The 26,406-nt window shown below is 33.8% G+C and overlaps 1 protein-coding gene and 1 non-coding gene across 2 annotated transcripts in view; one reads left to right on the top strand and one right to left on the bottom strand.

Annotated features, from left to right (window-relative positions):
- The window catches only part of TBC1D32 (TBC1 domain family member 32), a 186,016-nt gene that overhangs the window by 148,570 nt on the left and 11,040 nt on the right, over positions 1-26,406 (bottom strand). The window contains exons 4-11 of the mRNA XM_061206963.1: positions 20,744-20,921; positions 10,124-10,192; positions 8,101-8,226; positions 5,190-5,268; positions 4,962-5,065; positions 4,809-4,870; positions 4,099-4,243; positions 1,670-1,729 (exon numbers count right to left, since the gene is read on the bottom strand). Coding sequence (XP_061062946.1) covers positions 1,670-1,729; positions 4,099-4,243; positions 4,809-4,870; positions 4,962-5,065; positions 5,190-5,268; positions 8,101-8,226; positions 10,124-10,192; positions 20,744-20,921 — 823 coding nt within the window. The remainder of the gene's footprint in view (positions 1-1,669; positions 1,730-4,098; positions 4,244-4,808; positions 4,871-4,961; positions 5,066-5,189; positions 5,269-8,100; positions 8,227-10,123; positions 10,193-20,743; positions 20,922-26,406) is intronic.
- TRNAW-CCA (transfer RNA tryptophan (anticodon CCA)) lies at positions 22,308-22,380 on the top strand. Its single transcript has one exon. It is a non-coding gene; the product is annotated as a tRNA-Trp (tRNA).

Genomic DNA, 26,406 nt, shown 5'->3' with positions numbered 1-26,406 from the left:
GGCTACCCCACTGGACAATGCAGATGTTTCACTGTTGTAGAAAATGTAGAAAATCAAATAGCACTGTTGACAAGCTAGAGGAAACGCTTTAGTAGATACTCATGTTAAACAAGCTGCTATGACTGCAGTCCTTTTGTAAGGATCTCTTATAAAACAAAAGACAAATCCATGGAGTGGTCCAAAGTTCCCACTGCAGATATACAAAATTTGATCTTCAATTCTGAAAGGAAAATGGGAACAAACACACATGGCATCCATTTTCCCCAATGTTTCTTTTCAAAAGTTGGGTTTACTTTTAAAATTATACACACACACACACACACACACACACACACACACACACACCATTAAAAAAAATCTCTTGATATTCTGGTAAATTTAGGAAAGCTTTAAGAGAAAATGAGGTTTAAGAGGAAATCTCATGCAAGTTTGATTAATTATGAACATGAAATATTTGAACAAGTTGATAGAACACTGAAGTTGATAATAAAGTAACTATTTGTAGGCTAAGAATTGATTATAGTATAATTCACTTTTCAAATAAGGAATGGATTTTAAGAGTTAATCTACAAGAAACATTTGAAATATGTCCACTAGGGCCTATGTCATACCAACAGTTATTTGTATGTCAAACCATAAGAGGAAAAAAATTGTTCTTGGTTTTTTTCTCCTTTTTCTATTCTAGCAAGATCACTCTATGCTCATATGGCAGCAACAAATTTCCATTTAAAATGGGAATGAGAGAAATGTGGAAAGACTTTCAGTTTCTCTAAGGATTTTTAAATACCTATTACCTCTACAAATAAATTCCCATCCTAATATTCAATATCTCCCTCTTCTCCTTTCTGAAGCCTAATTCTCTTAATTCTCAAACACAAAACAATTATTATTCTCCTTTCTTCAATTTATGTTCTACTGCAGTCTTCCTAAAATTCACAGTTCTAGGAATCTTTCCCTTTACCTCACTTCTCAACTCAAGATTCTACCTAACTACATAGAACGTATTTATTATCTCAAAGTCATATTAGTATAACTTTAATTTCACAATTTTCATGTTTGTCAATTAATTGCTAGACTTGCTGATTTCAGTTCCTTTCAGTGCCCTAACATGTTGTTCTACTAATAGCAGTAAATGCAGAAAATTTTACTAATATATTTTACAGTATTAGTTTATATTTAGTGTAACTTGAATCAATTTTTGCAACTACAAAAGCATTTACCATTCTGAGTTTTATCATGCAACTTTCAGTTAAAAACATGGGTAAATTTTATAGAACAAACTCCCCTACAAACACCTGATCTGAATTAAACTATATGATAATATTGGGTTGGCCAAAAAGTTCATTTGGGTTTTTCCATAATGTTACAGAAAAACCCGAGAGAACTTTATGGCCAAACCAATACTTAATATGGCTTATCCCAAAACAGCTAGTTACCAGCTCAATTTACTATGAAGTTATATATTTCCTAACTGTTATCCTGACTGTATTTTAAGTCTCCACTTTTATTCTTTTATGTTCACAGAATGGTAGTTTAAAAGTCACATAGAAGGGGGACTGCTTCATTATCTGATATTAATTAATCACTCAACTTTGCACATTCAAGTTATTACATCAGATATCTTTTTGTGATAATATTTCTCAAGATAAGAACAGAAATATAGACTTACCAGAGATTTATATTTCTTTTCAATAAGTCTTAGTACTGCAGTTCTGCTATAATATGCATGCTAAAATTAGGAGGAAAATGGTATTTAATATTCACGCTATACCATTCAAAATCTATTTTTCCTGCAACATTTCCTTAACATAAGTTACACAATAACTTAGTTTAAATTATTGTAATCAGGGTAAAACACGTTTTTCTAAGTACAATGATTATGAGCACAGCAGTCATAAGAATGAAAATTATATTAAAAACTGGAGCATTTACTAACAGACCAATAGAAAACAATCTATCCCTCAGTTGTGTCCAGTTACCATGCTAAATTACTTTAAAGCCAAAAAAAACATGTCTGACTACCAGTGTATGACAGAGCCTAAAGGAAAGATTAAGAAGTGAGGGCGAGGGGGGTCGGGGGAGGAATCACAACTCTCACAATGAAGAGCGTACTGTCTGTACTGTTTACACACGCAGAAATCTGCCAAGGTTGAAATGCTCTGAAGGGACAGTATCTTAATCATTCTCTGCCAGTCATATTTTAAAAATGATTCGAAGTGCCAAAAAAACTCTCTCCTTAGAACATAGATGAGATTAAAATATGCTTTTTATGCATTGTACAAAGGGGAAATTTTACATGAATATTACTTATGTTCGATATCATTAGCCTTCAATGTAGTTTCTTTATTTTACTTTAAAAAATTAAATAATAGTCTGTAAAAACTATCAAAATTCTGGGGAATAGAATTTAATTAAGTGGGGTTTGGGTTAATTGAGGGTTAATCAAAACCCTGTGTCTTTTAACCCTTGTAGCTTAAAATGTTTTAAAAAACCATTAATCTTTTTTCCAGGTTTAGTAAGAGAAACATGCTGACTTACAATTAAACTACTGATCATGTTCTAAAACGAAAGCCTCATAGTACATCCCTTAGACCGGAGTTGACATACCACAACCCTCAGGCCAAATTCAGCTGCCCCCTGATTTGGTAAACAATGTTTTATTGTAACATAGCCACATCTATTCATTTATATATTACCTATGGATGCTTCTGGGCTACTGAGAACTGAGTAGTTGCAACAGAAACAGGACAGCCCACAAAGCCAGAAATATTTACTGCCTGACCCTTTACATAAAGTTTGACAACTTCTGCCTTAGATGAGTGGAGGAGAATGTGATAAATTTTAATAATACTAGAACACACTTGGGGAGATGATTTAATAATTTTCCATTGGTTAGTTTTCCTGTAATGTGCATCATTCTCTTAAGAATCAAGTGCTGACAATAAAAATGTTAAGTAAAAAAAGTTAATTATAAACACTTAGAATATGATTTGTTAAAATTTGCCTGTTTAGGTCTTTTTTAAAGCATACAACCACATAAAACAAAATCTTAATAGCTGTTATCCCTGTTATAGAATTAGAGAAATTTAATTTTATTTGTGCTTTTACATATTTTGTATATTGTCTACAATAGTAGTGTAATTTGATAATCAAAAAAAAGAAAAAGGTCAAATGTCAGATGTGAGGAACAAAGGGTTCAGGTAAAATTAAGTTGAGCAAGCATTTATGAAACATATACTATATGTAGACCAGGTAAGTGCTAAGCACCAAACAGAATTATGTTTTGGTTAACTGGGCATTATTATACAGTTTAGACAAAAGGCAAAAAAAAAAAAAAAAAAAAGAAAGAAAGCCATCAGCTAGGTAATGTCCAAATCGTGCTAAGCAGTAAATGAACATGTTGCTGCTTTGCATGGTTTGCATGGCAAGTCATGGTCCCATTCCCATCCTTCCCCACTGCAACAAATACAGCTTGAGAGGGACAGAGATGTAAGAACACAAGCCAACACAGCTATGACTACTACCAGACACAGACCACTCTTATTCAACAGCAGATGAGGGAGGTAACAATGTAAGAATCTTTTAATATTAGTTTCAGTTCTAAGATAGTGATCAACTTCACAGGAAGTCACCAGCATTCAGGCATTAAACACATTTTCCAAACTGCAGTTTCATTAAGTGGCAAATGATGTTTTCAGACATCTAAGCCAGAGGAAAGTGAGCATTGAACCCTTATGTTCTACCACATCTGCTTAAAAAATTCGTAGCTTTTAAACTAAGACATGATTTTGGATAGGTCATCAGTTTAATAGATTCAAATGAATTACCATTAAAATCCTTTTCTGACTCTGTCACCTAATAGGTAAACCATCTTGAGCAAGTTACTTCTCTGTCCCTCAGTTGCTGCATCTGTAAAATGGGATAATAATACCACCACCTATGTCATAGATTGTTATAAGAATTAAGTGAGTTAACACTTAAAAGTGTTTAAAAAGTGATTAGAACTCTTGGCACACAGTAAACATTCAAACAGCAGCTATTCTTTGACACAATAGAGCAACGCAAAGAAAGGTAGTAAAACATTCCATATTTCCTTACCATCCACTTTTTGAACCACACAGCCTTGGTATCAACCAATGCAAGAAAGTATATCGGATCCAAAATCTTTTGTGAGACAAGATGGCTTTGATCATGTTTAACTGATAATAAAGACAAAGTACTCTCCACAATTTCTTCCATATACCTTAAAGTTTGGGAAAGAAGTGATTTTTAGAAAAAAACAAATGCTATTATATATGTAATAGTGACATTTTATATTTATGGAATGATAAAGTAATAAGTAATCTTTAGAAACATCATTTTTTAATGTTTCAGTAAATGGCAGGGGTGAAATTCACCCCCAGTTTTCTCTGCTCTAAAAACTTATGTTTTACTTCAACACTGGCTGTCCAAATTTAACTTTCCTTTTTAGACCCACAGTTACTCTTACAACCTTATTAAAGATCTTAGAACTAAAAAGGGAAAAGTTTAAAGAACATTCAAGGAACTTGACCAAAGTAGCGAAGACCAGTAATGAAAGAACCTGAAGCTACAACATCCTCTTCTTACCTTGTTGTGATAATTAAATGGTATAAAATGGTACTTGCATAGAGCCATTCACATAGCTAAGTAAAAAACATGAAAAGCTAAAAAATAAACTAGTAAGCCTTTCCCAACCACATAAATCAGTTAACACTGTCTCTACTCTTTGAAATGTATGTGGACAGTAACACTCCTAATTTTATATTGGCATAAACTAGGGGGCTTACTTTTCCGGGTGTCGAATCCAGAAAGATGGAGCCTCTTTCTGATATTCATTTAGAAGACGAACCTATAAAACAGTGCATAACCGTTCTCAAGAAGTTAGAATTCTTAAATATAGAATTAAACAGAAATAAAAGCATATTATAGAAAATGAATACCTTTTTAAGTAAATGGATCACATTAGGATGAGTTATATCTATGCCAGTTGAAAGAGTAGGAATATGATTTTCTCTAGAAAGAAAGTGTAACTCCAAATATTTAGCTAAAAAGAAAAAATAAAAATAAGGTTATTATGCCATTCATTTACAGTGCTTTCTGAAAGTTATTTCCTATCCATTTTCTTAAGTACAAACTTTTAAGTTTTAAAAATGATATAATAAACATACCTAAGCTTTTATAAATTTCCTTGGTCATATGTAATGGTGAAAGTGTAAACGTCTGTGCATAGAATTTTAAAATCCGGTCCTATGGAAATGAAACAAGATTTGTATCCAAGATTCGTTCATCATCTATTTTTGTAAGAATTGTTTTCTACATAGTAAAAAGCTTAATAAAGACCAGTCAAAAATTTCAGTAGAAATGTAACTAAAACGGCGCATTCTTGTGTTGGTTGGCAAAAAGTAAAGTCAACCAAAACTAAGAGTCAATCTAATACAGCAGTATATTGTTGTAAAATCTGGTAATAGCAGATACAGACATGGGGAGATGGGGTGAAGAAAGGAAACAATATAATTGGTACAATTTGACACAATGTAAAGGAGTCAAACAAGGAAACAGTAGGAGTACTAAATGTAAAACAAAACAAACAAAAAACCCCACTCCTTTCCAAATCCACTATTTGTTTTTGTTTTAATTGCTCACGTAGGAAGATTAATTAGATTTTTAGGACTTCAATAATTTTGCCTATTCCCAAGAAAAATATTATATTCCAAAATTTTACATTAAAACGTAAAGTAGAAACTACCACAATGTAAATGAATTAAATGAGATAACAGATGTAGTCAGTACCTGACACTCGTAGGCACCTAGAAATGACAGCTTATCATTTTAATCATACCAACTTTGATGGGATTGATCCTAACAGTGAAATTCAGTTTCCCATTAAAAAAATAAAATTCTCTCAAATGTTCTACTCTGAAGAAAAAAATAACCTTGACTATATCAAATATTAGATGAATACACCTACAAAAAATGGTTACCCAAGTGACTAAAAATATATTTCAATAACCCAACAGGTTCGTACTGAACACAGGATATTAAATACTTTGGGAAGTTTTCATAGTTGCAGCAATTGGTAAGTATTTATCATACTTTTCGAACACTATAGGCTTCATTCAGCTACCTGTAAGAGTCCTTTAGAGCAGCATTCCCCAACCTTTTTGGCACCAGGGACCAGTTTTGTGGAAGACAATTTTTCCACAGACAGGAGGGCGGGGATGCTTAAGGCCATAATGCGAGCCATGGGGAGCGGCAGATGAAGCTTAGCCGCTCACCTCCTGCTGTGTGGCCCAGTTCCTGGGGGTTGGGGACCCCTGCTTTAGAGTAGAAAACGAAGAAACAGAATCAAACTCAAGAATTTGGGTAAAGCATAAGTTCTAGATGAAAAGAACACCATGCCTTGTTTTCTATTCAAGTTGATTGGTTTTATTACCATTTCCCCTCTATGACAATGTCGTCCAATTTTATTGCCTTAAGTATTGATATTGACTCTTGCTGAATATAATGGTCAAATCAGGCCACTTACATTGACCCAGTAGGATCTTTACCATGTTTATAAAAGGAATAAAGGAAACCTATTAGACCACTATTCTGTCTTTAAGAGGGAAATTTACAATTGTATTTCCTGTTAGAATGCCTTGAAATGTTAAAAGGTAATCCTGAAATATCTTTCCCCTTTGAAGTTCTTGAATCCTTGAGTTTTTAGAGAAATCTGCATCACCCTCTGGGGTTAGTGTGGTTGAACTGCATCCAGGTATTGGGTAATTAAACACCATTTTCCCCCTTATAAAAATAACAAACCACTTGTTTCTAAACCACTTCTGTTTACCAGTATAATTATATTTTCATTGATGGAAAGTAGTAAAAAGTAAGTAGTAAAAAGGTACTGAGTTTTATTTTTGTTTGTATTAACTGTTTACTGTCTGTCTCCTCTTCTAGAAGTTCTATGAAGGCAAAAGGCTTCTGTCTTGCTCAGTGTTCCCAGCATCTGAACTAGAATCATGTACATTGTAGGTATTCAGTGCATATTTGTTGAAGAGTTGGAAAATTTTATCTTTTTTACTAATACCTTAAAAAATTCTATATAAAAAAACCTTATCAATTTTAAAGCCAATTTTTTTCTTCACTGACACATCATTTATGAAGAAAAAGACACTTAAAAAAACCTAGTTTGGGGGACTTGTCTGGTGGTCCAGTGGTTAAGGCTGTGCTCCCAATGCAGGGGGCCCAGGTTCGATCGCTGGTCTGCGAACTAAGTTCCCACAAACCACATCTAAGCCCGCGTGCCGCAACTAGAGAAGCCCAGGCGCCACAACAAAGACCCAGTGCGGCCAAAATAAATGCATACGTACATACATAAAAAACCTAGTTTGTAGTTAAATGTGATGCTGGAATACAGTCAGAATTTTTTTTTAATCCCATATAATTACTGCACTTTTTAATATAATCTTACTTTTCAACACAGTGTTTCTGAGAAGTCATATGTGAATTTTTTTAATATAGAATAACTCTCTCTACTGCCTAACTTTACAGTTTCTGGAATTTTCTATATTAGTTTTATAATTCATCCCAATTATCTTCTAAAGTGTTAGCTTTACAGTTTTCTAACTTCTCTTTTTAAGCAGTTAAGCAATCTCTAACACTTAACTGCATAGGGAAAATGCTTATTACTCCTTTAGAATAAATTGTAATCATTGTAAGTTCAAGTATTCATATATCATGAATTCTTTCAAAAACACACTCTTTCTTTTAACATATTTTTCTTAATTCAAAAACATTGACACAGATACTTGGATATCCCTTTACAAGATAAAACAAAATGCATAAGCTAACATAGTCTATTATTTGGCAATGAAGTATGACACTGACCAACCATACTTTGAATCTAATCATGACATAGTAAGTTAATTCCTTTAAAAAAAAAAAAAATCTTGACAATTCAAAAGCTGGAGCTCAAGTTATATTTGCGTTACTATTAAATATTTGAGCTACTATTAAAGAAAATTATATTCCATTTGCTTCTAGAATAGTAGGGAAAAAAACCAGGAATTCTTAACACTTCTGTAAGCATTTCCTTACACTAAATACAGGATCAGGATCTGAAAGATACACTGTCAGTTTCTCACAGAGAGTGGTCCAGTTTTCACAGTTCAGTACATCAGATGGAGGAGCTGAACATAACGCTCGCAAGGCTTCATATCTCACCTATAATTTTTTAAAAGAATTTTTATTAATACTCAGCCACCAAAATAATAGCAATTCTCCAAATATTTAACAAACATTGAAAGGCAGAGTCTGGATAACTGCTTTAAAGAGCCAATTGAAAATCAGAGGCCCTTTTACAAAACAATTCTTGATAATTCATTTTTTAAACTGTTAAGCAGAGAAACTAAATAGTGTTTTAATTTTTGCTTTACATAAAAAAACCTAACTATATTAGGAGATTCTGGGTCACACGTCTAAGGGGAAGAGGAGAAGGGATGGTAGCCAAATCTGAATCACCAGAATAAGGTATTCCAGGGTCTCCTCCGTAGACTTTCCTCACTTGAACAGACCCCCATAGGTGGTCCTACAGTTTGAGGACTCTAATTCTAAAACACTGCCCAGTTATGTCCCTGGTGAAGCATTCCCATTCTAGGATATGTGAACAATTCTCACAAAACAATTAATTTGAACTTGTTTTTGCCGCTACACCATATTTTCTGACCTTCTAACCACTGAGATAGGGGAAAAAAAAGTGATTCAGCAATGTGATGCAAAATTGAATTTCTGAATTTTCACAGAAATCTTATTAATCATTCTTCTCAAAATTCAATCAGAATTCACTCAAGACAGTATGACCCAAGGGACAGCAGTGGCAAATAGCTCTACTCCAATCGTAAGTGGAGTAAAGCTTCTCCCCCACTCACTCTCCAACTAGTGAGTAATAACACACTGATTCCAACCTGTTCCTCAAAATTTGGTTGTTCCTCAGCTGAAATAACTGAAACCTAGTGAGGGGGGAAAAAAAAATGAAGAGTCAAAGAGCTAAGACCTTAGGACACCAAGCACTCCGAATGTGTCAAGGTGTCAGTTTTCAGGGTGTCAAGTTTTAGGTGAAACAGATAGAATACACATGTGTTTAAAAAATGTCTATATATTCATATGAAAAACTCTTAAATACAATTTTATTTGGGATAGGCATTAGGGGGACTATGAAGAGAGTTTAAAAACATAAGTAAATTTCTCCTTTTCAGTTAATTTTTAGGACAAAACTCCATTAACAATTTACTATTTGCAGAAGTAGAACAAAGGTTTCTGAACAAGTATAGATTTCCAAATAATCCACTTAAACTAAAGACAATAATATTGTTATCATATAAAGTCAGGTCCCATTGCCAATCTGTTGAAACATTTACTAAAACCTAGAAAATAAATCAGTATGTGAAATGCTGAGAGGAAAAAAAAAAAATCAGTGGGAGTAAATCATAGCTATTCACTTAATTTAAAATGAAAAGTTGAAGAAAAACAATGTATTTCAAAAACGAGACCAAATGGCAAGATATAACAGACGTCTGAGGTACTTCAAAAATCCTATCATTTTCTATTTCAAGTGAAACAGACTGACTTTCAAATGAAATAAAACTTCATAAACAGTAATTTATACAATTATTACAATATAAAGAGGTTCAATTCAATAAAATTGCTTTTTTAAAATATTTTCTAATAAATGAACACATGTCAAAGTTGCTCACGTTTTCCAGAAGTAGAAAGAGCATTAAATGAAGATTTTTTTCTTCAAAGAAATCACTAAAATATCACATACAAAGCAACAGTGAAGGAACAGTTTGGGAGAAACTGCTCATAAATTCATCCCTTGAAAATTGAAACTAGAAATAAAAATTTCCTCTTACAAACTGTGAAAACTCTCTAAGAAGAGCCTCTCTTACTCTGTGACTTTTCATTTCAAGACTAGAAAGTCTAGCAGGGATATCAGTCTAGAACTGCCATGATATTAAAGGACTATCTTCAAGAGAAATAATCCAGCTGCTACTAATTATAATCTATTATATATATATATATATATATCTGACTGAACTTGACAGTTATCCTTTAAACTTACCTCTTTAGGTTGCCCAGGATCCAACTGGTCTAAAATCAACTGTAATTTTCCCTGACAAAATTTATAACTCTGTAACACAATTAACAGAACATTAATTCCTTCATTCATTTAGTAGACTTTTAGAAGTATTGTTATAAATGATTTTTCATATAACTCCAAGCACAAAACAAATTCTGAAACAAGAGAAGGGGATGATCTATTTTGATTTAGCGGCAAACTTAGAATTTTTGTATCCCAAGGCATTTAAATGAAACTTAATGTCCCAGTAGGACAGTGTACTTTCATGTATATGAGGTTATCATTTGCTGAGCAATTGCAACATGTAGAACATTATAAGACTCAAAAGATATCAAGCTAAAAATGTTTTGTACCCAGGAATCTGAGATGTATGAAACAAAGGTAAAACAACATAAACAAATAAGAAGGCACTGATGGTACCCTAAGCATAGCTATGATGCTGCTTGAACTTTTCTGTTCCTTTTCTTTCCTGTGCTTCTCCTTAAACTTTCTCCATGAGTCCTCTTAGGTGAAGAATTCCTAAAGTAAAAACTTCCATCTAGAAAAAGGTTTAGAGTAGACCATAAGCTGTTTCAGAAAAGGAATCTTTTTCTTGCCAAAGCAATTAAATAATACCTTAAATAACCACCTAAAAATAAAAGCTGCCGTTATTATGTAACAAGCCTCGTACTACCTCAATTCACAATGACTCTGAAGTATGAGAAATCTGAAAACCAAGTCACCCAGCAATCAGAACTCAGATTCCCATCTTCATTAGAGACGCTCTTCTCTTCACTGTCTATACTCTCTTGAGGTGTTCTCATCTAGTTCTTAAATACATCACAATGACTCAAATTTATCAGTCACTTCATCTCTAAAGTAACATATATAATTATCCTTTCAACACTTCCCCTGGTTGTTTAATAAGCACCTCAAACTTAACATATCCAAAATAAAATTCTTGATTTTTTTATTCCAAACCTGCTCCTCCCTCAAACTTCCCCATCTTGGTAAATAGTTCTACCATCCATCCATATTTTGTCTTAAGTCAAAAATAGGAGTCAATCTTGACTCCTTGCTTCCTCTCATTTCATACATCCAATGCCATGACAACTCCCAAATTTCACATATCATAACTCTAACTACCCATTGCCACTTCACTGCTAAAACCTTAGTTGACACCATCATCAACTCTAGACTACTTAAATTTATCCTAACTGGTCTCCCTGCTTCTGCTCTTAATCTCATCCTACTCTACCCCATCATCCATTCTCTAGCAATAGACAAAGCTTCTCAAAATTATAGATCAAGTCTCTTTATCTCCCTTACTTCAACCCCACAAAAAGACTTCCCGCTTTACTCAGAATAAAATATAAAAGTTTGACTTACACGATCTGGCCCCTGCCTATTTAACTTTCTCTCATACCACTCTGCCCTCTGCCATGCAGGTTTCAGTCATGCTGGCCTTTCTTTCCCCCATCCCTGGAAGATGCCATGCCCACTCTAGCCTAAGAACCTCTGTCATTGCCATTCCTGCTGCCTGGCAATGCTATTCTTCTAGAGCTTTGCATGGCTGCCTTCCTATCACTTAGAATTTGGTCTTTTTCACTATGGTATCCTCAATACCTGAAACAGTGCTGGATACAGAGTCGGCACTCAATATACATTTGTTAAACTCGAGAATGACTCCATAGCCAGTCTTCCTACCATGTTACATTGTCTCTAACAATACAGGGTACATATTGCCACTCGATAACAAACCCAAAACAGCCTGATATTTCAGATCCTTCAACATAAATTTTCTTAAAAAGCCTTTAAAATGTCCTCAGTTTTACTCCTTTCTAAAGGTATATAGTTCATTGGGCATATACCCAGAGAAAACCATAATTCAGAAAGACACATGCACCCCAGTGTTCACTGCAGCACTATCTACAATAGCCAGGTCATGGAAGCAACCTAAATGCCCATCGACAGACGAACAGATAAAGAAGATGTGGTACATTTATACAATGGAATATTACTCAGCATAAAAAGGAACGAAACTGGGTCATTTGTAGAGACGTGGATGGACCTAGGGACTGTCATACAGAGTGAAGTAAGTCAGAAAAACAAATATCGTATATTAATGCATATATGTGGAATCTAGAAAAATGGTATAGATGAACCAGTTTGCAAGGCAGAAATAGAGACACAGATGTAGAGAACAAACGTATGGACACCAAAGGGGGAAAGCGGGGGTCCGGGGGGAGGAGGTGGTGGGTGGTGGTGGGATGAATTGAGAGATTGGGATTGACATACATATACTAACATGTATAAAATAGAACCTGCTGTATAAAAAAAAATTAAATTAAAAAATAAAGTATATAATTCAACTGCTGATGTCTGTATATACTACTTTTTAAAATTAGAAGTATTATATATTAAATAATAGAGCTTTAATTTTGAGTTTTCATTATACAACAATTAAAATACTAAAATGTATGAGTGGTAACTACTAAATAAAATGTAAGTATATATAAATGCAGCTTGTCTTGTCTAATGGGAAAAAAGTATACATAGACAACACAGGATATCTTACATAGTATATATATACATATATAAACATTAAGATATATGTTTTATATATATATAGAAGTATATATGTCCATATGTGTATATAGTATGTACATAAGTATATAAAGTACATATACACACTCATTCTACTGCTAATTACACAAGCTCTTTTCTTTAGCCTGGCCCTTTTGCCTCTTGTAAAATTGATTTCTTCTGGTCCTCCCACTTCCACTATCGTGACTTTTATCAGATTATCATCTCTGTCTAAAATGTCCTGCCATCCAACTCATTAGCAAATAAGAATATCAAGGACATGAATTTTAATCAGACAGAAGATTAAGCCAGGTTTTAAAATTCTAACTAGTTATGTGACCCTGGAATCTTTAACCCCATCCTCAGTTTTCACATCCACTTCCTAGCATCACTGTAAGAATTAAAAGGGAAAAATGTAGTCTTTTTGCTTTATCATTATTAAATTTTAAAATTTGAAGTAAATCTCAAATTTACTTCAATCAGGAAATTTTCTATCTGAAAGTAGAAAACTGAGTCCCCCCTACCTACTGCCTATTCAAGATCTATAAATATAATTCATTGATTTCCATAGATTTCCATTCAGCTTCTTTTCTAAAAGAGAAGTCACGTTCTACAACAGCCCTGGTAAATGCGGAGTCAGATACTGCTTGAACATTCGCAACTACAGGAGTTCATATTTGGTGAAACAACCAATATTATGTCAAGTAGCAGTCAAAAAAGATAATACTTAGATCTTAAAATTCATTTGCTTAAATGCTCCCCCTGACAAAGACTTTTTTTTATCTCTTTATGATCAATACCTCAGGCAAGCAACCCTTACTTTGAAAATGTCTTTGCTTTTTACTTCACAAAAACAATCGCAACTAATCAGCATGGTGATCCCTCAACTTCCCTCCTCTTACTCCCAACATTATTCTGTGGTGAACAGTTAACCACCAAATCCAAAGATCTTTTCTTAGTCCTCATCTTATGTGACTTCCCTCTAGCCTTCATCCCCCCTTAACCTCCTACCCAGTGCAATATGGTTTGGTACCCTTTCTAACCCATTCTTCCATTTGTCTGCCCTCTGAAATGTGTTTCCTAAGGTCTTGCTTACTTAGGTGGCTTAAGTAGCAACATCTCTGCACAGATGACTCACGTTGTTATCCCCAACATTTCTACCAAATGAATCCTGCATGTTCAACTACCTGCTACACCACTGGGATACCTTACTGGTGTCTCAAATTCAATATGTATACCCAACAACAACAACAAAAAAGAATAAAAGAAGAACCCACCACATTCTTCTCCACATCTAATTCCTCCCTAATTCCAGACTTGGTTCATAACATCAGTCTCCCAGCCACTTTGGCTTAAAAAAACCATAATTAGACCTTTAACTCCTACTTCCACTTTGCACTACTCCCTCCAAAACACCTCAAAAATCGAGCTTAATGATCCTACTTCTGCAATAATTTCACATCAGTCTCTATTCCTACAAAGCCTCCTCAGTTCAGGTCCTCATTACTTTTTACTTAACTACCATGATAGCCTTCTAACTTATCTCCCTACATCCACTTTCTCCCCCTCCCATGCCCTTCTGCATCCAACTGTTAAGTAAGTCTGACGCACACTTTCCTGTTAAGAAACCTAAAATGATTTCTCTCAAATTACAAAACAATTCAATTTAGCTTTTGAATGCATTCATTTATTCCTCAAATATTTATTTGGCATCTACTATGTGTCAGACACCTACTATGTTACCAGGCACTATGATTTTATAGCTAGAAACAATAAATAATGATTAAGATATAATCCTTACCCTTACTCAATAAACTGCCCTTAATCTAACCTTCCAATTTACTCCCTGCAAACTCTGTCCTAACCCTTCACATAAACTACTCAGAGCTTCCCAGATATGCCACATTCTTTGTTGATGCAGAAATTTTGAACTTTCCCTTGTCTGAAATACTTTCCTCTATAGCTCTTGGATATTCTTGGTATAATCGTCTTTGGATTCCCATGACACATTACTTCTACTTGCAACTTGGTTATTTATGTACATATCCTATTTCTTTACTCTCAAGTAAGCTCCTTGAAAAAATAATGTATATCTGATCAATCTTTGCAATTTTATAATGCCTGGCACAAGATATTGTACATAGCATATGCCCAATACATATTTGTTGGTTGAATATGTATCCAAAGAGTTGAAGCCCCTTAATTCTACCATGTTTGCCTTTCCTCTCAGGTAATAATGCATATTAGAAAAGCATAGCCTTTACCTTTAGTAGTTATTTGATTGGAGTAGACTCATTAATATGCTTACTACCCTATAAGATTCCTTTGTCTTCTTAAACATAGCACAGATTACTCTTAAAATGTTACTTAAGCAATGAAATACATACTACACTAGAAATGAGAATAAGTCTAATACCTACCTTAAAGGTTACCTATATTGTTTTTTAACATTTCTGTGTGTTATTGTGTATCAGTGGATGGACAAGTTTCCATTGCAACTAACTATAATAATTTATTGATACTTAACTGGAACATGTAGATAACGTGTTCCACTGAATACAACAGAGTTGTTAGAAATATTTAGAACAGCTGAAAATGTTAGATTAAAAATTCCTGAGAGGAACAGTGTCTGCCAACTTGATTGGTAAAGCAACACAAAATAGACCTGTTGGTGATATCAATATAGGTAGATAATTCCAAAAGGAAAACATTTTTAGACATATTTACATGTGTGAAAGTATAAACCAAGCAAATAATTTCTGAGCAAATGCTGCAGGGAAAAGAGCAAGAAGTAGAATAGGTTGATAATCTAAGATGTATTTTGGTCCTACTGTAGGATCATAAGGATCCTAATTAAAGGTCTTTAGATGCTAAAATAAGATTTGTATACATTCCTGTCAAATTCAGTATACCTAAAGATAGTGAACATAAGATGCATTCTGTAACTTTTGTTGTTTTAAAGAGATATATTCACTTTATTACAACATATATTGAAGAATATTCACATTAGTCAATAACTACACTTTAAGTTCAAAAATCATACCACCTTCAAATTACTCTAGAAATCTCTATTTTAAATATTTGGTTTGTAAACTATATAAACCATTGAAATACAACTAGTCAAAGAAAGACAACTATTACTGTTGTTCAAAGAGTTATGGGAAATAAAATATATAAATATTAAACCTAATGATTCTTTAGGCTTTAGTATTTGTAACTGTACAATGATTTCTTTCCTGTTCTTACAAAAGAAAAAGAACCACCACCCAGTGATGATGACAATGATAACAGCAAACATTTATATAAGAGCTTAATATGAGCCAAGTACTGTTCAAAATGCTTTACATACATTAAATCTGCAAGGCAACCTTATAAGAGTAAATACTATTACTATCTCCTCTATAAGTTAAGAAAATTGAGACACTGAAAGAGGTTAAGAAGCCAAAGCCCACAGCTCATCAATGGCACAGCCAGAGTTTGACTTGTTTCCAAGATTTGAAATGAATTAGCTTCATGTAGAATAGTTTTTCAAAATTGTAGTGCATCTAAAACTTCTTAAAATTATGAGCGCACCCTTCATTAAGCCTTAAATACAGAACAAAGTTATTAATTCAAAACAAAAATAAGGTTTTAAAAATATTTTCAAATGATAAAGTTCTTAATTTCCTAGATGTTTAAATAATGTTTTAACAAAAAAAGAACTTCTGCATTTTCTTTAAAAGTGCTACCATTGAGAAATAACAAAAATCTATTAATATTTAAAAGTATAAAGAAACTTAGGTATTCATAAAGATATTAGCATTGTTAATCAGAGAAATTAGTTTTTCTGGTGTCAAATGTCTCAAGACATTACTATTAAACAAGCAAGCAAAGAAAGCTCACACCTGCACCTACCCAGTTCTTCTCCCAAACAAGCCACCTGCCTCAAGCTTAACTCTAGGCAGCTGCATTATCAATACTACCGTGTTTTTTTCTTTTTCCTACTCTCAGCTGCCTTTCCCTTTCCCTTCTACATTTTTAGGATTTTAGGTTCCTATCTTTTTCTGTTTATAAGACAAATAATAATAATAAAAGTCTTATCAATTAAGGGTAGCTCGAGATGGAGGAACTTCTGAATAGTAGTTTGGGCTGTGGCTATCCTACTGTTCTGGCCGATGCTGCTGAACAAGAGATGAGAATCTTGTAATTCCTCAGCAGTAGTATGACATCCTCAAAAGCAGAATTCCTCACCAAAAAGAGCACTGTAAAAACTTTAAAGATTTTAGGAGAGGCCAGAAAAGGGGTTGAACTCAAGATATTCTAAGATTTGAGAAGTTAGGGTAAAACATAAATTAGAGTGGTTGATAGCACAGCACATACTCAGAGACAGGGGAAAGGCCTCAAACCCAATAAATGGAAAAAGCTACTCAAGAAAAGTCTTACTGGAAGAATTCAAAACCTAGCAACAAGATGGAATTCAAATTGTTCCCAGGAGGCAGTTCAAACACAAAGCTTCTTTTCCAGGAAGTGAAAAACAGAGAAGATCCTGGCCTTCAGCTGAACAAGTAGCAACAATAGCAAGATATTAGTTTCCTCACTGCTACTGTAACAAGTTACCATAAACTTAGTGACTTAAAAAACACAAATTTATTATCTTACAGTTCTAGAGGTCAGAATACATTGGCAGAGCTGTGTTCCTTCTGGCTCCTGGGGAGAATCTATTTCCTTGCCTTTTCCAGCTTCTAGGGACTGCCTGCATTCCTCGGCTCATGGGCCACCTTCTATCTTCAAATCCAACAATCACATCACTCTGACATCGACTTCAGCCTGTGCAACACCTTCTCTACCTCTGACCCTCCTGAGTCTCTCTCTTATAAGGACGCTTGTGATTACATTCGGCTCACCTGGATAATCCAGAATAATCTCCCCATCTGAAGATCCTTAATTTAATCACATTAACAAAGTCCCTTGGGCCATGTACGGTAACAGGTTCATAGGTTCTGGGTATTAAGACATGGATGTCTTTGAAATGGCTGTTATTCTGCCTACCATAGGTACCAAAGGATGGGCTTCAGGGGGAGGTTACCATGAAAGTAAAGAAACGGTAAATTCCTTAAATAAGTTCACATCATGAAAGAACAGCTGGTGACTGTTATCCTAAACTCACCTTCTCCATACAAAGGGTACATCTTGGGGTTCCCTTAGAACGTAATAAAATATCGATAGTTTGCACACTACAAAAAAGCATAATGTAATGCCTGTGCCATATTACAACTGAATACTGTCGGGGAAGAGAAAGAAAAGCTGCAAGAGGAAAGGATATTAACTTTGAAAGATTAATGTATATTCGAGGTAATCCTCTAATCTTCCAGCAGTAGAAAATGACCCATAGAAGCTTAGTTAGAAACCATACAGGACTAGAGCTGGGAAATTTCTATTTGAGTATGTCTCTCAATGGTATCCATTTCAGCATATCCTTCAAGAAATAGCAACAATAATAAAAGCTAACACGTACAGAGCAGCAGCAATTGTTAACTCAGTTAATCTTCTCAACAGCAGGATGAGGTAAGTGGTATTATCATTCCCATTTTAAAATGAAAAACACTACGGCAGGGAAGTTAAGACACTTGTCTAAGGTCACACAGCTAGTAAGTGGTAGAACAAAGGTTTGAACCCAAGAAGTCTCCAGGTAGTGCAGCACAGAACAGAGAACAGACTATCAAGGGGAAGAGACCAGGCTTAAATTCACAGTGGAATCCTAAGTAGCAACACGAGTTTTACCTATTATTATAAGCCTCGCTTTTTTCTGTAAAGTAGCCTGGTAACACCTATAGTGAATATAAAGCCAAGCAAAGGGACCAATACATGGCAGCAATCTCAATAACAGATATCTAATATTATTATTTTTATTTTTCTAGCATTATTTTGCAGACTTTTTCCAGGTTTAATCACAGTGCCAAATGCTTTCAGTGAATGCTCTGCTCACAACTATAGTAAAAATCAGCCAACTTTATTCTTTAATATGCTCAAACGTACACAAACAGTCTCCAAGGCAGTAATGTCCAAAGTTTTTCAATACTGGGTCAGAAATCCATATACAATCAGGATGCAATGTTTAAAATAACAATGAAATAAAGCCTATTCTATTCACAAAATACAAGTGTTCTAATATCAAAACAGCAGCATCAAAATTGTTTACTGAATACTATTCATAGAACAATTCAGTTTTTTTAAAGCCCAATGCAAGTAACATCAATTTTGAAGGCATCAATAATAACATCAATATTTAATGGAATGAATGATATATTTTCAGAGATCCTTTCAATTCTGAACCTATTAATTCAGCCTCTCTTCAGTCAGTTACATGCAAGAGAGTCTTTTTTCACTAAACAAAAGCACACCCAAACATCTTAGAGTTTGGCCACACTGAAAGAGCTTTCAGGACAGTTCTGGCATTCATCTGCTTTTTTCCAAAGGCCCAGGGATCCCACATCTTGTTGGTGGGCATAGTTCACTTTCAATTCAATTAGTCGCTTCTGACACAAAGTCATATATTCATAAGGCAGGCACTTGAAAATGCAGATATACGCTGTGGACATTCCAAAGGAAGCCATATAAACTCAAAGCATGATCCTTCTCAAGAATCAAAACAAAATAAAAAACAAGAATATCTTCTGAAAGTATGACTCCATTTCTACCAATGCTGTGAATTTCTTCAAAAATCTATGATTCTATGACTGGAAATAAGTTGGTGCTTAGCTAGCACCTCTTAACTGCCAGCTACTCAATCAATCCTATTGAGATCTGAATACTTGTACTTCTTAGAACAAATTAACAGTGCTCCACTTTTTTTCTCTTGTGGTTCGATTTCAGTGTATACACATGGTTCATCAAATAACTAAGAAAGTATAATCTTATGATCCCTCAGAGTCCTGAAGTTGGGTTTTTCTGTGCCTTTCATTTCCAGAAAGTCCTTGATCTGAAGAAGCAGCTCAGTAAACCTACTGAATAAACCATCTGATTGTATTAAGCTGAACTAAAATCTCTACAGCCCAGCTTCTTCCAAAGAGTACATCAACAAGGGATGATTAAGAGCCAAAACATGAAGAAAATTCACAATCTTTGTCACTTCCTTCCTCACATCAGATAATTAACCTGACTTGTAAAATTTAAAACTCAGCACAATATCTCCTGCTAAATGATGCAGTGATAACTTTTACACTCTGCTATGACTAATTCCAAAGCCATTTTTCCTTCAAAAGTGCAGTCTCAACTGTGACTAATACACACACTTATTTCAGGTTTCACCCAAAATCCACAAATCCCTTTTTGCTATATGTTTAGGATCTACGTTATAGTTATGTCCCTATGTTAGAACTAATTAGGTGAAAATGTTTCACTAAAAATATCAGGTAGGATTCACACGAAGGTCAAACAGATTCCATTTGGCTTGAAATTTTCTATGTGGAATTTCATGGTGCATGCATGGGCTCTACTCTATCTAGTTTCCTTTGTCTTCTATTAGGACTAATCTAGACATTGGCCTTTCCCTTAGCTCTGCTGAAGCCAAAAGACAAGGATTCCAATAACCTGGAAAGATAAAATATAAAACCTCAAATCTTTTGACATAAAAAAAAAACTTAATGTGCTAAAACTAACAATTCACAGCAACCTTCACAGAAGATACATAAGGGAAATGTTTTATCTCCATATTTCATCTATAATGTAGTTAAAATTTGATTAATAAGGATTAATTGGGAATAAGATCTTATAACTAAAGTTTAAGCAGATTTGTTTCAAGTGTTATTTTTTTAATCCAAAATCCACTAGTTTATTTCCTTACCTCATTAATAATTGTTCAGATATAATTCACTGAACATATAATTCTAGAAGATATTTCATGGACTAAATCTTTAATATTAGATTATGTTATTGCTTATTATTCTTCTGAATCTTAACACTAGAAAGCAGAAAAAAGTCTAGCTAATAAAGAATATATTGAAGGTAATGATTATTAAACACCATTTCAAGACATAAATGCAAAACTAAACAACACACCTGATTGAATGACGAATCACTATCAGAGCAATTGTCTGTGCAGTAACTATTGCTTTTCCCCTTTTGGATTTTTTTCTGCCTTTCTTGACTTCGCATTTCATCTTCTTCAAACTTGTTGATCATAGATTCCACCACTATCATCATGATGTTCTTCAGGGAATGCATCATTTCTTTGTATCTTTAATTCAAAGCAATCTTTGTAAGAGAAAGTCTATTAGCACAGATTAAAACATTCAACTAAATTAAACTACCTGATTATTTTTTTCTTGTAAAGTCCCTTTAACAAACAATTCTAAAGAGAAAAGTCAGTTTTTCTGAAAGAACAAATGGCACAACAGAATTCACACAACAGGAAAAAAAAATTAATAGGGAATCTAAAATGTGTTACTTCCCAAGTTTTTCCATCTGGTTACATGAACCAAGGCAGTAAAATTAAAAGAATCCAAGGCAAGATGTTCCAATGGCATAGATTCCAGTAATTAGCAACAAAGTCAACTATTAATATCAAACTACCAAAACCCAGCCTACTTTACACATCACTTTTATTCCTTTTTTTAATTTCTCTTTCTCTATCCTCCCTTCCTCTATTTTCTTTGCTTCCCTTCTCTCCTGCCTATAATTTATATGTATAGGCATCTATCACCACAATTGAGACCTAAATAAGTATTAAGAGATCAGTGGGTCCTTTCAAACAGAGGCTAGAGAACCCGCTGTCAGAGATGTTAGGAAAAGGATTCCTGAAATTAATAGAAGTTTGAACTGGATTATTTCTAAGATCCCTTTCAGCTCTAGTGGGTCTAAAAATATATATTTTTTAAAAACTTATAATAAATTTCTCCATTTATTAAGTGCAAACTCTCAAGCATCCATACTAACATTAGACTGAGATCCTCCAAAACCCTACAAATAGAATTTTAGAGCTAGATGGAAACAAAAATAATCTAGTCTACCCTTTATTTTACAAATGAGGAATATGAGACGTGAACTACTGAAATTTCTATATTTAAAACAAAAAGGCATAAAGATTTAAATAAACATAGTGAATAAAGTACTAAATTTGGAATCAGAAAACCTGGATTAGAAACCTGACTACTTTACGTACAAGCTCTGTCATTATAAATAAGTCCCTTTTTCCTCAACTATATATGAGACAAAAAGAATACAATCTAGGAGCACTCTTCTGTTTACTAGATGGGATGCTGCCCAATTTATAAATCACTGAATAAAGCCATTTAGATCTTCAAATTAAAAAAAAAAAATTCTATCTAGCTGATCTAGTTCACATAGCCATAGCACGAAATAAATGAGAATATATAACGGAAAGTTCTTTGTAAATATAAAGCATGATAATATGTATGTTTATTGTTTATCATTATAATACTGGAAATACACGAGAAAATAAGCACAGAAACTTCCCTTTCTTTATATTTCTGGTTAATGCATCATATTAACTACATACATCAGGGAAAGGATACTTCTCTCATAGAAGTAATAAAATCATGCTGGGGGATTTGGCTAAAAATAGTGGACTGAGTTTTTAAAGTTAAAGAAATTTTTTGGGACTTCCCTGGTGGTCCAGTGGTTAAGACTCCACGCTTCCAATGCAGGGGGCCCAGGTTCAATCCCTGGTCGGGGAACTAAGATTCCACATACCACAACTACTGAGCTTGCGTGCTCTAGAACCCATGCACCACAACTAGAGAGCCCATGTGCCGCAACTACTGAGCCTGCGTGCTCTAAAGCCCACATGCCACAACTAAAGAAGCCCGTGCACTGCAACGAAGACCCAACGCAGCCAAAATAAATTAATTAATTAATTTAAAAAATAAAAGTAAAAACAAAATGAACTTTAAAGAAATTTTAAAATATATTTTAAATTATATATTATATACATTACATATTATTAAATATATGTGATTTCTATATGTAATTTAAAATACATTATATATTTAATATTATTTAACAATATATAATTTATATATTATATAACTATAAGTAAATTGAATATAATACATATAGCTATATATGTACATATTTTTAAAGTCCCAGAAATTATGAGAAAACACAAAAATATTAAAAGAAAATTAGAATAGATTAGGAACGATACAGAAGGAAAACACATACAGAAAAGAACTGCTATAGAGGTGAGAAATGGTCCAGGGAAAATTCAAGTTTAAAGTAAAGGGATATAAAGAGCAAGAAGGGTAAACAACATTGTTAATCAACTATAATCCAATATAAAATAAAAATTAAATAAAAAAAAAAAGAAGCAAGAAGGAATTGAATCCTAAGACACTCATTAGACTAATTGGTGAAGTACATATAGGAACCGAGTGAGGAGGCCCCAGCTTCCTCCTCTACACATTCTGAGCACCAAGAAACAGGGAAGTATAATGATGCCCCAGTAGCAATCAATAGCTATCCACTAGAGCTGCTCTCCCCTTCCACAGTAATTGGATCATAGCCGGGAACAGGAGTAAACTACACTCCCCAGACTCCATTCCAGTTAGGTATAGCCATGTGAAGAACATAAACTCCTGTCCCCTTAAAACTTACAATATAGTGATTTAATAAAGGAATATAAAAGTAAATCTCAGGGGGAATGGTGGGGGGAAGGGACAGTTAGGGAGTTTGGGATTGACATGTACACACTGCTATATTTAAAATGGATAACCAACAAGGACCTACTGTACAGCACAGGGAACTCTGCTCAATATTATGTAACAACCTAAATGGAAAAAGAATTTGAAAAAGAATAGATACATGTATATGTATAACTGAATCTCTTTGCTGTACACCTGAAACTGTCACAACATTGTTAATCAACTATACTCCAGTATAAAATAAAAAGTTAAAAAAAAAAAAAAGTAAATCTCAATGATTTACAGGATAAGAGTAAGGGTAATTAAAATCCATAGAAAATCTGTAAGTTTCATTTTAGAAATACTTCCTCCAGAAAACATAAATTTCTTGAAACCACAAATATTAATTCTTCTGCAAGAAATATCAGCAAACTAGCTAAAGGTAGATAAAAGAATAATACTTAAAAAAAAAAAACAAAAACAAAAAACTAGAGAGTAAGGCCCTGAATATCAAGAGTTAAATAAACTAGAACTCAGTAGCAACTGCAGATTTGAAAAAGCCAAGGATAGAATATGGACACCAATCAGAAGATTCCTTCATACTCCAAGAAGTTAAAATAAGAAAAAGCTCTAAGAGGTAGTGAAAAAAACCATACCAATTAACAATGAAAATACACATTGCGAGTACTTCCACTTATATATATGAGAATGTATGATAGATCCTACAAATGAACTGTTTCATGTGCAAACCTCTATTTAAAAAATAAATATCAAAATGTTTAATTAGGAAAGCAATTTGAATTATTACAGTAAAAATGTTTTTAATAAATGTACTGTTGCCACATTAGCCCTAAGTAGTTTCTAAAGAATCACACAAAAAAAAGAAAGAAAATAATACTCTGTACAACTTAAAATCCTTCATCCATGATTCACAAAGCAGAAGACATTCATTAAGACTTTAAAATCTTTTTGAGGTAATTATTGTTGTATTAACTTTTACACATGAATGAACTAAAACACAAGAAAATTAAATGTCTTACCCAGAGACAAAAAGTAATTTCCTAACAATCCCATGTAAAACTTTGCTTTAGCATTAAAAAGCTTTCATTTTCTGACTAACGAAGAGTTTTAGTCCCCCTTTTAGAATAAGCTTAATGATATTGTCAGAAATAGACTACTAGTAATTATAATAAAGTAGTTCCTCCTTATCTGTGGTTTCGCTTTCCACAGTTTCAGTCACCCACAGTCAACCGTGGTCTGAAAATATTAAATGGAAAATTCCGGACATAAACAATTCATAAGTTTTAAATTGTCTGCTGTTCTGAGTAGGTGATGAAATCTCGAGCCATCCAGCTGCCCAGCATGTGAATCATCCCTTTATTCAGTCCTGCCTGTTAGTCACTTAGCAGCCATCTGGCTTATCAGATCTACTGGTCAAGGTATCCCAGTGTTCGTGATCAAGCCATCCTTATTTTACTTAACAATGGCCCCAAATCGCAAGGGTAGTGATGTTAGCAATTCAGATATTCTCTTACTATGCCTAATTTATAAATTAAACTTTACCATAGTTATGTATGTATGTACAGGAAAACACATAGGATTTAGTACTATCCATGGTTTTAAGTATCCACTGGGGTCTTAGAATGTATCCCCCTGGAGGAAAGCAGGGATACTGTATTATCCAAGGATGGAAGTGGCTCTAGTTTTGTTTTTTCATCAAATCAGGAAATAAGAAATCTTGATCTCCATGGCTTTTTACTTAATATATATTGTGGTTAGAACTTGCTAAATTTATAAATAGCTGCACACTGTCACTTTGTTCATAACATATTTAAACAATCAGTTGTCACAAGGGGAAAGAGGTCCCATCCAACATCATAAAGAAATGTTTAACAATTTCAAAATAAATCAGATATAATTTTTAAAATATAATAGGTAATATAAGCTCAGGTATATATTTCAATTTTTCTACTACTTGAAAGAGGGGCTATATCTCAAGCTTCAGCACCTGCCTTCAAACTGCAATAGGAAGCAACCATGATGGTCCAGCACGGAGAGAAACCAGATGCCAAAGGCACTTAAAAACATCACATAAATCCAAGTCCACAGTCTAGAATTAACAAAGCAAATGTCATGTGTCCAAATCATCACCAAAAATAAATTTTGGGGATCCAAATTTTAAAAGTTTTACTGTGCATAAAAATTATGTAAAATTTTTATCAGAATAAAAAATCATTGCAATCTAGCTTCAGAAAGCAATTTTTAACATTAGATAACATTAATATGCTACCTACCCTAAGAATTAGAAACTAAATAGAGCTACACTAATAAGTATGAATTAAGAAACTAGAAATTTATGCTCTCTACTTGCCCATTCTGCCCTTTATAGCCCTAAAGAGTCTTCTGTTATGTTACATTTCATGCAGGGCGAGGGGGGGTGGGGAGGGAGAACCAGACCTTCAATCATCAATCATATGCCAGTGCTGAAAGATAATTAAAATGAGAAATACCTAAGTAGCTGAGTTTAAACATGAGAAGGAAATCTCAAATCTTCTTTCGTCTCAATTACTGCTCTGTATTAAATTGTTTTCTGAGTGAGAGTCAGGCATTTTGTCATGCTATCTCACTGCTCAAGAACTCAGAGTGGCTGAGACCTAAAAAGAGTGAAGAAGTATTAGGAACAAGACAAGGATGTCCCCTCTCCCCATTGATTTTCAACATCCTACTGGAAGTCCTAATTAATGCAATAAGACAAGAAAAGGAAATAAAAGGCAAACAGATTGGGAAGGAAGAATAAACTGTTCGCAGAAGACATAATCATCTACGCAGAAAATCTGAAAGAATTAACCAAAAAACTCCTAGGACAACTAAGTGATTATAGCAAGGTTGCAGGATACAAGGTTAATATACAGAAGTCAATCACTCTCCCACATACCAGCAATGGACAAGTGGAATTTGGAATTAAAAACATAATACCATTTATATCAGCAACCCCCAAAATTAAACACTTAGGTATAAATCTAACAAATATATACAAGATTTATATAAGGAAAACTATAAAACTCTATTGAAAGAAATCAA

The sequence above is a fragment of the Eubalaena glacialis genome, chromosome 12, assembly GCF_028564815.1.
Source record: "Eubalaena glacialis isolate mEubGla1 chromosome 12, mEubGla1.1.hap2.+ XY, whole genome shotgun sequence".
Taxonomy (NCBI): domain Eukaryota; kingdom Metazoa; phylum Chordata; class Mammalia; order Artiodactyla; family Balaenidae; genus Eubalaena; species Eubalaena glacialis.
Note: the sequence above shows the minus strand (reverse complement) of the source record. Positions and strands in the feature narration are given on the sequence as shown.